General features: G+C 41.5%; 1 protein-coding gene across 1 annotated transcript in view; it reads right to left on the minus strand.

Annotated features, from left to right (window-relative positions):
- Positions 1-3620: 3620 nt before the first annotated feature.
- Positions 3621-15657, minus strand: part of sh2b2 (SH2B adaptor protein 2) — a 32773-nt gene continuing 20736 nt past the window's right edge. Inside the window, exons 3-9 of the mRNA XM_033631639.2 lie at positions 11688-11789; positions 11388-11479; positions 10903-11003; positions 10642-10803; positions 10353-10555; positions 7830-8004; positions 3621-5639 (exon numbers count right to left, since the gene is read on the minus strand). Of these exons, the coding sequence (XP_033487530.1) occupies positions 5305-5639; positions 7830-8004; positions 10353-10555; positions 10642-10803; positions 10903-11003; positions 11388-11479; positions 11688-11789 (1170 nt within the window). The 3' untranslated portion in view covers positions 3621-5304. The remainder of the gene's footprint in view (positions 5640-7829; positions 8005-10352; positions 10556-10641; positions 10804-10902; positions 11004-11387; positions 11480-11687; positions 11790-15657) is intronic.

Genomic DNA, 15657 nt, shown 5'->3' on the forward strand with positions numbered 1-15657 from the left:
TAGTCTGGTGACCTGTCCAGGGTGTACCCTGCCTCTCGCCCAGTGTCAGCTGGGATAGGCTGTCGTTGTTGTATAGCATGTCTCAGGTTAAACCCTTTGTAAAACTGGAAATATTTGTTCATAAATACATACAGAGAATGAATGCGTTAGAACTTTTTTTAATTATCTAGTTTGACATCTTAATGCTAATTGCTAATGTGACACTTTTTACCAGAAATCAATTCTCTCTCTAAAACAGTAGTTTTAGCACAGCGCAACTTTCCCTGGAAACTGACATTTTATTTGCGTGTGAAACTACTTCAGTATGTATTGATAAGTAACATGGTATCAGATCAGTGCATAGACTTATGATCGATACCTGATCCATCACTGTAGGCAGTATCGGAGGCATTCCAGATACTGGTGTCGATATCAGAACAACTCTACCATCAACAAGTGTTCAAGTAGTTGTGGTGTTTTCTGTGTGAACAAAGTTTATTCACTCTCTGTTAGTAGTGACAAGTCTAAAGCCAAACAACCTTTTTTGGCAGCTCTAATTCAATTCTGTTCATCCAAATTTTGCACAAGGATGGAAAAATCATATGCTCACATCATGCTGAACAACGCACAATTCCCTTGCCTTTCCCTAAACACTGCATCTGTAATGTAGAAAATGACTTTTAAGTGTGTAATTGTTAAGATTAAAAGGAAATCATTACACTGTTATGCCCCTTTCTGGGGGGGCGTATGTACTGTACATACAAGATGCCACATGTTAAATTATTTCGTGTAAGAAAAACTGTATTAAGCAGCTGTAATAAAATAGTTTGATTAATGTTCCTGTGTCTTATTATAGTAAATACATTATTGCAAGTACACAACATTTCTTTTGCTTTTTTTCTGCAGTGTTATCAGCTCTGACCTCTAGAGGGCATCTGAGCACATCGAAAATGATCTCTGAGTTACGGCCGGAGGCCTGAGGGGCTCAGCGAGTTTAAACTCTGTGTGGGATGATATTAATGCATGTTATGGAGGTCTCAGCCTGCTGAGAGCTGCTGCTGCTGACAGACTGTCTGTTTATTTCCCTGAAGATGCTACATATTAAAAACATAAAGCCTGGTAAATGTCTGGGATACAATTATCAGTCTAGCTGAAGTGATGAAAACATGTCAAACACTTTGCACTATGATCTCTGAAACTAGCTCATAACCTGTTATATAGATGTATGAACTGAAAGTGAACGTTACTCAAAGCGTGTTTGCATCGGGACCTAATTATGGCTCACCCTCTTTTAGTTTAATATAAACTGAAACAAGAGAAAACCACACTTTCTTATTTACTACACATGAATAAATAGAAGTGAGACAAATTATCTGCTCCATCACTTTAAATAGCATACGTCATCAGATTATTTTTGTAACACGTAAACTCTTGACTTCTCTGAGCCTTTGATCTCAAACATTTCGGGCCGCACTCCCAGATTGTGACATTAACGAGAATAACTGCAGCAGATGTGCAATTGTTTGTTCACATTTTATTCACAGAAATATAAAGTAGTATGTCAAGTACATCACTTTGTACAAAATTGCACAGACTCTTCAAAACTCAGTCAGACAACAGAAAAATTTAGCTTTTAAGAAGTGTTAAGAAAATAAAAGGGAGGCATGAGCAATCTGTGATATGTGAGATGGGCTCTTGCAACAGACGGGGTCCACTGAGGATGTTTCATCAAGAAGAATCAATCAACTGTACATAAATAAGACTCGATAGGAAAAATGTAATTTACAATGGCTGAGGAATAAATATGTTTCAAAAATAGGATTCAGATTGGCACATGAACTGCTCCGTCCGCTCCTCGACTGAAACTGAAATTTCACCTTCAAAGTTAAATGGCCGTGCTTGGAAAGACAGACGGTGATGCTTGATACGTTTTTTCAAACTGAACAAAAGTTTTGCATATGTTTGAAATACAGTAGCTGAAAGGTGCCCGCTTTTCACTGTGCCTTAAATGCTTCAAAACAAGTGTGACATTTTGGTAAGTATGCTTTTGAGAAGGACGCGCAGATTAAAAGCACTCTGATACCTGTACAGTAAGCACATTTCCTAGTATAGCAAATGCTGGACCCGCCCTACTTCCCTGGTACTGGTTGGCTAGTACTAGCCACTACTCGATTAGGTTTAGGTAAGAGGAGTGGGACTGGTAAGGGTTAGGATAAGAATGCAATGATAAGCCAATGAGAGGCAGAATAAGGCAGGTCATGCCTTTGATATCCTCGGAAATGCAAATTTTCATACAGTAGATGTGAAACTACAGCTAGCGTTCGGCTAATTTAGCTTAGCACAAAGACAAGAAACAGCTAGCCTCAGCTAGTCTGTCCAAAAGTAACAAAATCTACCTACCAGCACCCCTAAAGCTCACTGATGAGCATGTTGTCTGATTTGTTTAATCCGTACAACATTTGGACTAAGAAATTTAATATTGATTTCTCATTTCTCATTCCAAAATGTCAAACTTTTCCTTTAAAGGAATACTTTACCCAGAAAATGATCATTTGTATGTCAGTTACTCACCCTTTGTTACGCTGAATTCATAATGAAAACTGCTTTTCTTGTTTTCCTCCATGATGAACAAAGAATCCAAAAAAAGGCGAAGATTTTTTGGTGAATTTAAGTAAAAGGAGGGCGTGTTTAACGACAGCAAAACTGTATCAAAACATCTGTCTACAAACTCTCACACAACTTGTGCAGTATAATCCAAGTCATTTATTTTATCAGTTGGAATTTTGCTAAAACCATAATATTTAAAACACATTTGCATAAACAGTCTCACGCATGAACAAGCAGCTATTCATGCCACAGCCATTGATGTATAAAGAGAATTGGATACAGTGCTGAAGGTGGGGCCTTGTTCATTCCTATCAAAGCAGCTCAGTGGCGCATGAAGCCAAAAAAAACTTTGCCCTTCCAGGTTCAAAATTACCCAGGTCTACGGCATCTAATGGAGCAATTGCACTACAGGTTTTCCTGAGCTAAGCAATCAACTTCTCCTGGTCGAGCGGCTCACCTCTGGTTAAGCTTCTGCTAACTTGAATGAAGATTAAATAATTTAATCATTGGGCTCTTTTAGACTTTTGAAATGTTATCAGCCAAAATGGATCAAATCCAAAGAGTGAAACGAGTCATTTTGTGACGAAGTTATGACGCTCAGATTATGTATCACTGATTTACAGACATCTCTTTCCCACTGTAAGTCTATGGGGAAAGGTCTTGTTGGGCCCCGGAGCATTACATGACCGACCCGGTGTAATTCCACTCTTTGGCCACTATGTAAAATTGACTTCAAAGCCTGGTGCACTTCCTGGGAGCTTGGGGTAAGCACATGCGTTTGAACTCTGCACAGTGGAATGCACAAGTCGAGTTCAATCGACATGCTTGCCCAGAAACGATACTAGTATGTAGACCTTTTTTAAATAGTAATGTCGTAAATCCATGCGTTTGGAGAGTACTGAGCATACAACAGGACAAATGAGACTTGGATTACACTGCACAAGTTGTGTGAGAGTTTGTAAATGAATGCTGTGATATAGTTCAGCTGTTGTTAAACACTTCCAATTTACTTCAATTCATCTGTAATTTATGCATTTTTGGATTCTTCATTCACCATAGAGGCAGGAAAACTGTTTTCTTCACAAATTCAACATAACACTGGGTGGGTAATTGATATACAAATGTTTATGGGGTTTTTTTGTGAGTTAAGTATTTCTTTTTAACTGATATTTTGTGTTATAAAGAATGTCTCGGATCATGAAGTTATTTCTTACAGTAACAGGAGTGTTTTGTTGTGTGAGCTGTATTTTTCTTTTGGATCATTAACTTAAAAAGCTCATTACTTTGTCAGCATAAAGCAAAGCAGCAATGTCACATCTTCCCATCCAAGCATGGCCATCTAGTGCCCTTTACCACACTGTCTGTATCGTTCCAGTCCACACCAGGCCGCACAAACAGTACACAATACCGCCACCTTTCTAAAAAACAAGTCCCCAGTCCCTCCAATAGCCTAAATGCTGGATTTGGTATAATTATATCTTCAAGGCATTACTTCAAAGTGAACTCCTATATTAACAGCATATCTAATCTACAGGTTATTGATATGATAAGCTCGGATACAGAACCAGCACCAGACGGAGGGACCTCGAAAACCATGTTTTAGAAACACTACTGTAGCACACCGATCATTGAAAAATATTTGGACTCTAATACACCACCACACACTCATAGAAATAACCTGGTATGACAGCAAAATGGGAGCCGCCCTGCCATATTCACTTAGTTTCAGCAATTTTAAACTGACTTTTAACACAACGTATGACCACCAGTGTGTGTGTGTGTGTGTGTGTGTGTGTGTGTGTGTGTGTGTGTCGATAACACTGTGAGAACAAAACAGTTTGCAGAGATATGCATGTTCAGTGTGTTTTAAGCAGAAACTGACAGTAAAGGAATCCCCTGCAATAGATTTTCGGGCTTCTGTGATTATGCAAGATGTCAACACCATCCTCCGTGTCGCTATGAGCAACAGTCCGTTCAAGTCCAAGGTAATTGTCAGGCACTAAGACCCTTTAGGCTGTACACGTTTAACAAAAATCTTTTCTGAGCTAACACTAACACACCCATGATTGCTGTACTGATGTTAGCAGAGACCCAGGGCAGGACTTTGTAGGGAAACCCTGCAGGGACAGTGAGGATATCCGGGACAGACTCAAAGCAGCTTTACAAACATTAATGGGATGCTCCCGGGAGCTCAGAGGAGCTCTGAGGAGCTCTGAGGGGAGGGACTGTTTCTTCAGGGTCATTTCAAACTCTCAATCTTTCAGCGGGGTGGTGACACAGGCTCTGCTTCCAGGGATATGTGGGTATGGGCGAACAGGAAGTGGTCAGAAGTGATGAATCAAAGCCATATGACTCCGCTGGATGACTTCCTCTTGCTTTCTCCACCTACACTCATATCACCATGTTGTGTTTCTACATCTATGTTTCATCTTCCGCTCCATCTTGACAATCTCCGTTTCCTCATGTGGCCTTTTGGTTTCTTTATTCACTGACATTCTTGACAGCTGAGTTTGAAGCGAGGACGCAGAGCCTGAAGGATTTATCAGCGAGGACACACTGCTCACCACCTCCCTTCTCAAATCAGAGAAACAGGAAATTGCCTTGAAATAAAAACAAACAAACAAAACAGTGGGTGATCCAGTGATTTGGACAGTTCTCATCACCAGAACAGTGTCCCATGTCACCTCCGATACATGACTGAACCCTGCCCTGTGGTGTTTAGTAGAAAGAGTACTGGTTCTCCACTGCCCGGGCCCTGCGAGTCCCATCAGCATCGTGGTAGTCCTCAGATCCACCACTAGAGGCCTCCAGCAGGCGCTCAGAGCTGTTGCTCCGGCTCTGTAACCCTCCACCCACTCCTCCTCCAGTACCTGGGTCACTGCGGGAGAGGGAGGGAAGGGCAGTGGGTGACGAGGAGGTGCTCGAGGAGAGCGGGGCATCAGGAGGAGGCCCTGCAGGCGCTGGGATTCCAGGAGGGTGGAGAGCTGGCTGGGCTGAGTCTGTCCTGCAACCTGCATCCCTGGGTGGGGTGAGGACCGGAGGCACAGTCACATCTGCAGCAGATTGTGCGAAGAAGAAAGAAATCGTTTTAATGGAAGACATATTAATAATACAGATTAATCTGCGCTGCTGATAATTGTTGGTTACACTAAAGAGCTGCTGGCAGCAGGCTCCTTCACAGAGCAGCATGTAACCACAGGCAGTGCGGGCCTCCTTTATTATGCTTTCTCTTGCAATAACACCGACAACAGTGGTGCCAAAGACACGCCTGACCAGTGTATCAGTGAAGCCTTTTACACCCTGAATCAAACCCTCACTCTATGTAAGTGTGTATGGGAGTGAGTGCATGAGTGTGTGTAGGTCCAGCGTTGGGGTGAAACAGAGGGCCTCTTTGTGGCCACCAGGGTGGGTTGGGGCCGGAGTCTCGGGCTGCATGCAAAACTCCTGCGGTATAATCGCCCCCTCACTCTCCTGTACAGGAGGGCATTCATCCCATGCCAGGAGAGCAGAGGGCAGGAGCAGTGTTAGGATGGAGGAGGGGGGCAGGTTCACTGAGTTTTAGCTCTGCTTCCTCCGTCTATGAGGACAAACTCTGCTGTCCATCAACACATCGAACTTTCTGGAAGTTTCTAACCACCCTCCATTTTCCTTTGGTGACCTGAGGAGTGATCGTCAACTGAGACACCTGTTTCTTTGAAACCACTGACAAATTACCTCCAAGCTCTGGAAGTCTTGAACTCACTAAATTTTAGCTTGTCTTTGTTTAAGCGACTGAGTATGCATAACTAAGGCAGCAGTAGTGGAGCCATAACGTCAGTGAACTGACTCAGTAATGTGAGTTACAAAGCAATATCTAAGTTTGCAAATATTAGCCACCACAAACTACTGATAATCACATACCAACATGCTATTTATACTAAGTACGATGTAAAATTGAGTATGTCATGCATTCACATTGTATAGCACGTGGATTTTGCTTACGTGAGGAATACCCAGATGTATGCTACATTAGCAATAATTTCTGAGAAGGAGACGTGAGCTTACTGGACATACTCTTTTTACACTGTGTCTCTTCAGCCAGGCTCAAAGCTGTTAGTATGTCATTTTATTAAGTTTGTATATATTTTAAGGTGAGAAAGGAACTATTTTGCTTTCAAATATGTGCTCAGTTTATCGAAATAATGCTTGCAAATTTGCTGCAACATTTTCAGAGATGTGAAAGCTGCTGGGCGGGTCATGCTAGCTGTCAGTCAGGTTATACAGTCATGACATGAGTGTCTTGCCTGGGTATACTTCAATATGACAAATCTGTTGGTAATGGCAAACTTAATCCTTCATTAAGTCGGCAATATGCATTACATGAGTATGTTGTAGTAGGTAGTACGTTATATATGTTTCCAAAAATAGCCAATGCCAACCAAAACCTATGAATGTATGAGTGTACTAAAATGAGTAAAAGTATTTTTTATTCTCATTAATTAAACTTTTCATTTGTAACAAAAAGGATGCGTTAATTCTTCTAAATGTTACAAAGTCTAACTCAAAACTCAAACAATGTTATGAGTAGCGGTCGACCGACATATTGGCTGATATTATTGCAGACATATTGTGTCAGTGTTAATGTCAGCCGTTAAGTTACAGAAATGTCCCACTCAGTATATATCACAGTCACTATCCTTTTAAAAATATTTGACTGTGAAAAATATGACTTTAAAACATATTTACTTTTTTTAAAATTCTAATTTAATATTGATCTCAAAGATCCAGTGTTGGGTGGGGCTAAAGTAATCAGAAACTCTTACAAAATATAAATAAGTAATACATAAAAGCAAACTGGCAAATACTGTGTGAACATTTCTAGGAACGTTTTATGAGAAATGATTGAATGGCATAACGGGACTTTTTCACAGCAGACATTCTGAGCAGAGGTCACATCAGCCAGAATATTTGAAAACATCTGTATTGTGTGTGCAGAACCCTTAACTTAAGTCTGAATGCTTTGACCTTTCCAGCATTCCTGCTATTAATAATACCCTAATTAAGCATCTCATCAGGGTATAACAAACCGTAGAGTATTAGGCCTTAAGGAAAAATATCAGGCCTCTGCATGTTATGTGCCTTTACAGTGTCTTGACTGTTAAATTAAAAGAGTGTATGACCTCCTCAGTTAAAACTATTGTGACTGTGTGGTTGTGGCGTCTGTAACGTGGTATGTGAGCAGTTTTCATTCATGTGCTGCGTACCTGTAGTAGAGCTTCGCTGCACTTGTACATAGGAGCGTAATGTGATGTCTGCAGAGCCTCCAGATTCGAGGGGGATTGGGTGGGCGTGGAAGTGTCTCAACATGTCCGACACGGTGTGGAACCACAAGTGGTGGACGTGGCACTGCCCATTCTCATTCACCGACAGACGCAAGTGCTGGGAAGGGGAAGGAAGGGGAGGAGAGGTAGACCGGACATTAACAAGGAAGAGAAGAGGTTGAGATTCAAAGGAAAAGGGTGAGATTGATGGTAGAGGGGAGGGTTAGGAAAGAAAAGGACACAGAGAGACAGAGAAGTGCAGTGTGAGAAACAGTGAAGGCCTAAAACAGACAAACCAAGACAGAAGTCAGGACATTATCTGAGAGGCGTCTCGCTGGGGGAGCAGAGCGACAGAGTGCCAAGACTGACACCAGAGGAAGAGGCTGCAGCTGACACTTCCTCAACACTGCCGGCTGGCAGGATGTAATGTGGGTAGATCGTATTACATAAAAGGACACAAAACATTGACATTACTGCATCTTTTCCAGGGCCTGAACAATGCGGTCTGCTGTGAGCTGAAACCCAAAATGTCACGAGAACAGGCGTGAGTGAATATAACTGCAGCGGGGAGGAGAGATTCTTGTATTTCAGTGTAGAAACAACAAGTTAATTCGTGATTTAATGGTCCAGTGTGTAGGACATAGGGGGACAAATTGGCAAAATATAACTACAGCGTGAAACTGCTTTATTCAGTGGTTTTACCAGTTTTAATCACCTGTCTGAAAAGGGAAGAGTCATCTGCCAATAATCTGTCTCCCAGTGAAAACCTCCTGAAAGTCTGAAACCAGTTGCACAAAACACCTAAGTTTTTCCCCTTAAGTATGACATTTCAGGCTTAATTTCTCCTTAGCTGAGGGACTACACAGAATCCCATGAAAGGTTTCCTTTGTTATGGTAAAACATTAACTCATTTGCTGTATTGAAAGAGATTTTACAGATGTTTCCATGGAGATTGTTTGTTTGCTTAGACTCAAGCTTGTGGTGCCCGTTATCGACTCACAAAGTTGTCCTACAGTTAGATAGTGAGAAAACTGCAGAAGAAAAGAAGACAAGGAATCATATTGGTCAGAGGAGGAAAAGATTATACTTCTGGAGGAATACAATCATATAAAGCACAAACTGCAAAGTAAATTTGATCCCCAAATACCAGTAAATAGAAAATGATAGTAGGAAGAACTTGCAACAAAAAATTAATTCAGTCAAATCTTAAGTGGAAAATCAAAAGTGTATCCACTGGCTTCTCCTGGACGCAGAACACTCTTCTCAGGGTGTGTTAGTTCAGTCAGGAACACGTAAGTAAAAAAAAAAAAAACAAAAAAAAAAAAAACTTATTTCCATTTGCAGTATTATATTTGGTGGTATGGCTCTGTTCTGGGGCCTCTCTGCCTTTCCTCACGCCTACGCAGAAAGCCTGAGGCAGAGCGAGCAAACCTCCCTGCCCTTCCATGTGCCGACATGGAAAGCCAAAGGCAGGGAGAACACCAGCAAAGACCCCCCAGGAACAGAACAGAGCAGCATCAATGACAAACAGAAATGGCACTGATAAGTCAGACACAACATGAAAAGGATTTTTTATGAGGAAACCTTAACAAGGACTTCAAAGAAAATCTTAACTTAAGGTATAATGTGCAACCGGCTCCTGGATCTTAAGTTAAGTCAGAGTAAAACAGTGAGCATACACTAGCAGGTTCATTTCCAAAAATGAAAATTCAGCCATTATCAACTCACCCATATGCCGATGGAGGCTCAGGTGAAGTTTTAGAGTCCTCACAACACACATGAACGCAGTGCCCATGTCTCACAGTCTCCTGCAAGCGCGAACACGTGAGCACGGTGCACAGAGAAGCAGTTAGAGCTACAGGCTACAATGAGGCTAAAACAACTTTTTATGTCGGGGCATCAGGACACTTGGATCACTACGGATGAGCAGTATGGAGATATTTTGTGGTTTCAATTATGTGTTTTTGGACGTTTGAATCTGGGGCGCCGTAAGCCTCCATTAGGTGGAGTTGTGTTGCTACCCCCTCTCCCCTGGGATCTCCACAAGTGTTGTGAGGACTCTAAAACTTCACCAGGGCCTCCCTCGGCATATGGGTGAGTAGATAATGGCTGAATTTTCATTTTTGGGTGCACTATCCCTTTAAGGCTTTTTTCAGGTAAAACTAAAAAAAAAACATTTTTTGGTTCCAGCTTCTCTTTTTTTTTCCTTTAATATATTTGTTTTTTTAAATTGTTGGTTCAACAAAATAAGCAAATGAAGACAAGTTCTGACTCTGGAAACTAGTGATGGGCATTTTGTTCTTTTTTTTTTACATTTTATAAACATAATTGAAACTAAATGATCAGTGCATTAACAAATAGTCTCATCATCTACATGTTTACAACACATAACTATCCACCAACTGTTTCAGTGAATTTGACTCCGTCATATAACATAATGCTACTTCTCCTCTCTCATCGTCTTACCTTGGCTTTGCCCTGAAAGTTGAAGGTGAGGACGTACTCTCCCGGTCGCGTCTCACTCTGACGAATCACAAAGAGCCCATGGCTTCTGGCCCCACCTGCAAGCACCAACTGAGCCGCCCGCACACGGGACAGTGTACCATGGAACCATGGGTAACCCGCCAGGCTGGCATCCCCATCTGACTCTTTTGCTCCATCAATGCCACCTAAAAAAAAAACAGGGGTCTGTTTCTCTATTTGTAATATTTTTTCTGTGTTTTTGAGTGTTCATACTGAGTGTATGTGTTATTACCTGCAGAGGAGTTGGAGCCCTGGGCCTCAGGGGACTGGAGAAAGCGCTCTAAAGGCATATGGGATGGGTGCTGGGTGAAGGGGGGTTCCCTGCAACGGACTGAGGGGGCGCTGTAATGCTCTGCGGCTGTAGGACACGACCTTTCAGGAGCACGATACACACCTAAACACATTTTTTATAATTTAATACATTAATGTGGATGAAAAGATTTTAATGTTGTGTAACAGGTGCTGGAAAAAATGGAGAGGAGTCTTTGCTTACCCTCAGACAGCAGCTCACAGCTGCAAGAGGCCACCATGGAGCAGTCTTTAGAGGCCTGACCGTGAGGACATGACGCCAGCTCGATGTCATCGCCGCTGTCACTGTACACAAGCAGGCGGGTCAGGAGAACCGCAAGAACATATACACATACACACACGTGTGCAAACATCACAGAGGCCTAACACACGACTCTAACACACATCCAGATCCTACAAACAGGGACACAAATAATCTTTCTGTTTACGTCCTGAGCTGCACCGACAAACGTCCACTAACCAGCAAACTGAGGAGGAATGTCCGTGGTGCGAGCTCGCCCATGTTTGTGCTAAAGCAACCTGTCAAAAACTCCACTAATTTGATGATTAATGACTGTGTGTGTTTCCCCTCCTTTCCCCTTCCCAACCCCCTTCCCAACTCTCTCCATCCCTCCATTCCTCTCTTCTCCCCATCAACAGCCAACAGCAAATATTTATCTGGTGGTTTACCCCGGGTCTATGCAGTCCTGGATGTCAGCAACCCAAGAGTTTTTCTGCAGCGAGTCGATGGTTTCCAGGATGTACTCTCCCCCGTTTTCCACCTGTGGAAGCAGCCAAACACTGCAATCACACACTGAGCTCTGTTCAAAGGACCACGTCAGGGCACAGAACAGGACAGATCCAGTCTTAACTCAACAAGGGCACGGGCTAGCTCATTTTCCAACAACCTGTTTTTGTACAGCAGTCGTATCTGAGTCTGCGGCAGGTGCACTTGTGTTAATGTGGTTGTAAAATGGTTGCAGTTCCTACCTTAAGAACAAAAGTGTTGTCCTTGTCAGGCATTTCCAGCGGCATAGTGGTCCTCACCTCCACGATGGCTGACAAAGGGATGCTCACTTTGGGCTTTGAGGACTGAAGTGAAACAGAATAAAATGTCACATTTAACTAAACTGCAGGGCTGTCCTGATTACCAGTTTTAGGGCATCAAAGCCTCGTTGGGAAATATTTGCAATTAATGAAAGCTTCGAGGAGGTGATGAGAAACGAGAGGGCATTTTTTGACACATCAGTTTTCAGTCGTGGCATCTAACATACCTTGACAACACTTACATCCTCTGGAACAGATGACCTATTCCATATAACTTCAAAAAGCATTGGAAGAAAAACAATGGAGAAAATGGTGTGTTTATTTAGCCAATGAGACAGACTCCATATGGTTATTGTATGTACCATATATGACACCCTACTTTAATTTAAGAAAGCTTGTCATGGCTTTGTAAACATCCCATGACCTCATGTTTTTTTTCCATGTAGTACTTTTCTTTTGTTCCTTTAGTTACTGAATGTAATAAATGTTCATGAATAAACTGTATTTAAAAAAATTAATAATGACTGCTTTTCTTTTTTTTTGTCTTTAATCCCTCCTCAAGTCTCCCCAACATATGGCGCTTATATGTACACTTAATCTCTCCCAAAATGTTCTACAAGGTTCTTAAATTGTGAAAAAAATTTGGACAGCAGGAGAAATTACTTTGTTTATCAAAATTTATGTTTTGCTTTGTAAACTGCTGCAGAAAAAAAATTTAATGCAAGACCGCGAAGCTGTTGCTCACAGTGTTCATTTGATTTGCAAAGTTGGTTGTAGATTTGTGCTATGCCAGTTTTTGTTGGCATATCTGGCAGTTGACTTTTTGGGTGTCATCTTTGTAAATTTTGAAATTATTCCAGACTTTTTCAACATCTTGCTCGCGTATCTGTAAGCCTGTCACAGGTGGTCAAACTGTCATAGTTAAAACTAGGCCTATGTCCTTTACTGAGAATAACTAATAATTCATGTTGATACACAGTGAATTATGATGATAACTATTTCTTTATTTATGGGCCATTTGGGATTCTTGGGGTAATGGTATAGAAAAACCAAGCAATCGAATTCTAATTTGGACATTGATTACCATGGCAACAATTTAGGCTTTGAAGCATTTGAGTCAGGTCTACCAAACTGTGAAAAACTAATATTTTTCTAGTGGTATGTGGTGTATGACCTCAAGACTGAGACCCTCAAAAAGTCATAAGATCAATGTGTAGGGTTGCCAAAAAAAACCCTAGAGTGTATTTTGTGAGTCTGCATTACAGATCTGATCAGAACACAGTCCTGATGAGGACATAGTAGCTGCATTTCTGAATTACACTATTGATAAATAATAACTACGGTTGTTTTATGCCTAACTGTATTTTCGTTGCTTATTCAATCAAAAAAAAGATTTTATCAGGAAAAACCTAAGATTTAAAAACAAGTTCTTAGGGACTTTGAGAGGTGCTGCTTGTGCTTGCAAATCACAGTGGATTGAGAAACACATGTAATAGGGTACAGGGGGATAGGTTTCATTTCAGCATTGGGAGGGGACACATATGAAAAGAAAAGGGGGTTAGGAGTCCTCTGCCAGAAAATTTTAAGCATCAAACACAGTATTTCTTGCATTCTGGTGAATTTCTATACACTAATTTGAACCTCTCTGCATCTATTTATGGTGTAAATGTCTTTATTTTAGTCAAAACAGCAGTCCTCTGATACTTTTATGTTATTTTGCACATGTGGTTCCCTGATTTTCCACCACTGTTATACCATTAAAATCCAGAATAAGTAATTACAAGTGTCCAAAGTTAAATTAAATCCTTCATTACAGCCTGCAGCTCTTGTTAAAGTAGAAATCTCATATTTTAGGATAAAAAAAGCCCTACATAGAGCTTTTAATTACTGGTGCAGGTTTAAATACTAACACTTCTCCATCTGTCTTTAGTGTGAAACACACCCAACGTCTCCTGAGCCTAACATGCTAATTAAGGGGCAACATACAGTCTGAATCATTAACGCAACCTTAGCAGCGATGAACTAACCTCCTGTTTACTACGACTGAATAACTCATAAAATAAAACAAGGCCAACATTATAAGAGAAGGTAAGATTGCACAACCTGCAAAAATGTCTCAGTTTTTATGCAGTCTGTTATTTCTCACAGCGATTATTCCTGCTGACTGACTATAACAAACATAAGAGTTTACAAGAGGGTGAACACAGAAAACATCCTGGCCTCAGTTTGCCCTCTGGATCCAGACGATAATCTTAACAGATCCAATGAGTGTGTTTGAGGCGGTGAGCTGCATGTGTATGTGTGTGTGTGTGTGTGTGTGTGTGTGTGTGTGTCAGGAGAGGCAGAGTGAGAAGGAGGCTGACTGATGGTCTGGCAGAGGCTTATCAGCTGATCTGTCTGGAGCAACACTGTTCTCATCTTGATCTGCCTGTGCAGCTGGCTGCCATCCACGCCCACAATTCCTTTCTCTGGATCAGATGTCAAAAACCACTTCCTGTATTAAACCATCTGACCATTTCCTGTACCTCTTCACTGCGGAAAACACAGGCCCAATCTTACTGGGAACTACTGTATGTTGAAATGTTTAGTCGGAGCAAACCAGTGTTAACTAGTGCACATGACTGTACATGCTCCACCTCACAGTTCTCACAGTCTTACAGGAAATAGGTGTGAAGTTAGTTAGTGTGGTCAGTCTGTCTTTTCTGTGCCCTGGGTTTTCTGATGTGGTGAATTGGCTCTCAAACAGTTGCCTATTTATACACTAAGCAGACACACAGCAACATTAGAACTCATGTTGAAAGTCCAATAGTCACTTCCTTTTAGCTCTGTTTTGGTCTCCACCAACTCCTGAGGAAAATATCTGTTTCTCAAAGGAGCAGTATACAACATTCAGCGCATATCTATGATTAATGTTGCATTCACATGGAACCAGGGAAACGGTAGCAAAATGGACGTTGTCCATCTGCCCTCTCATGCCTGATTCCATGTGAATGAAGCGTCAGAGTCTAGGCTGGGATTGCTTGCACATGGCTCTCAACATGGAGGTGGCTGAGCCAGCAGCTAGCATCTAACAGTGTTAACAATGGCGGCAGTGCTGACAGAGCTAACGGTGTTAACCTGGGGGGGGACTGAAGGGAGATGCCATCACCGCTAAAACAGCAGTAACTGACCGCAGTGCAGAGTGGCAGCGATTTAGCCAGTAGGAAACACACACAAAGACTCACATGCATGCACAGACACACTGTCTACAACAACAGAGAAGCTCTGATGACAACTCGCACAAAGGGAGTGTGACTTCACTCTCTGCTCAGGATGCCATTACTCCACTAAATCTTTGCATAGCAAATTGTGGTTTGCTGACTGCTCTGAATGTCATGAACAGAACTTTTAAGCTGCTAAATGTTTCACTGTGTTCACCAGCTAGTCGCTAACTGTGTCTGCTGTTTGGTGCTGAGCAGGCAGTGTACAGTTCTATGAGTTTTTTTTGTTTGTTTGTTTGCTGAAAGATAGGCGAGAGTTAACCAAACCTGTAAAGTTAGGGGGCGTAAAACCAAACCAGTCAATATAGTTCAGTGCTGGTGATAATCGTCTGTGAGTTTGTCACTACAAGCGATCCCACATATTATTTGATCTATTGTTAATATAAAAACACTGATTACTGCCGCTTCAACATTAAGTACAGATACAACTTGACCCCTCTGTACAATCTAACATCATTAGTTTACTATTATTGTTTTTTTGTTTGATTTTTTTTTTCAGTTTAAACAAGTAGGAAATCTCAGAGAAGGATATCTTAAAACCTGGATGAATAAAATCAAAACTGCAATGGACAAATACCACTGGAGGTAAGTCACAAAATGACCCTTTAAACAAATAAAGCTAATGACTCTAACCAAATGAGAAACACAGAGGG

Source organism: Epinephelus lanceolatus, chromosome 4, assembly GCF_041903045.1.
Source record: "Epinephelus lanceolatus isolate andai-2023 chromosome 4, ASM4190304v1, whole genome shotgun sequence".
Taxonomy (NCBI): Eukaryota; Metazoa; Chordata; class Actinopteri; order Perciformes; family Serranidae; genus Epinephelus; species Epinephelus lanceolatus.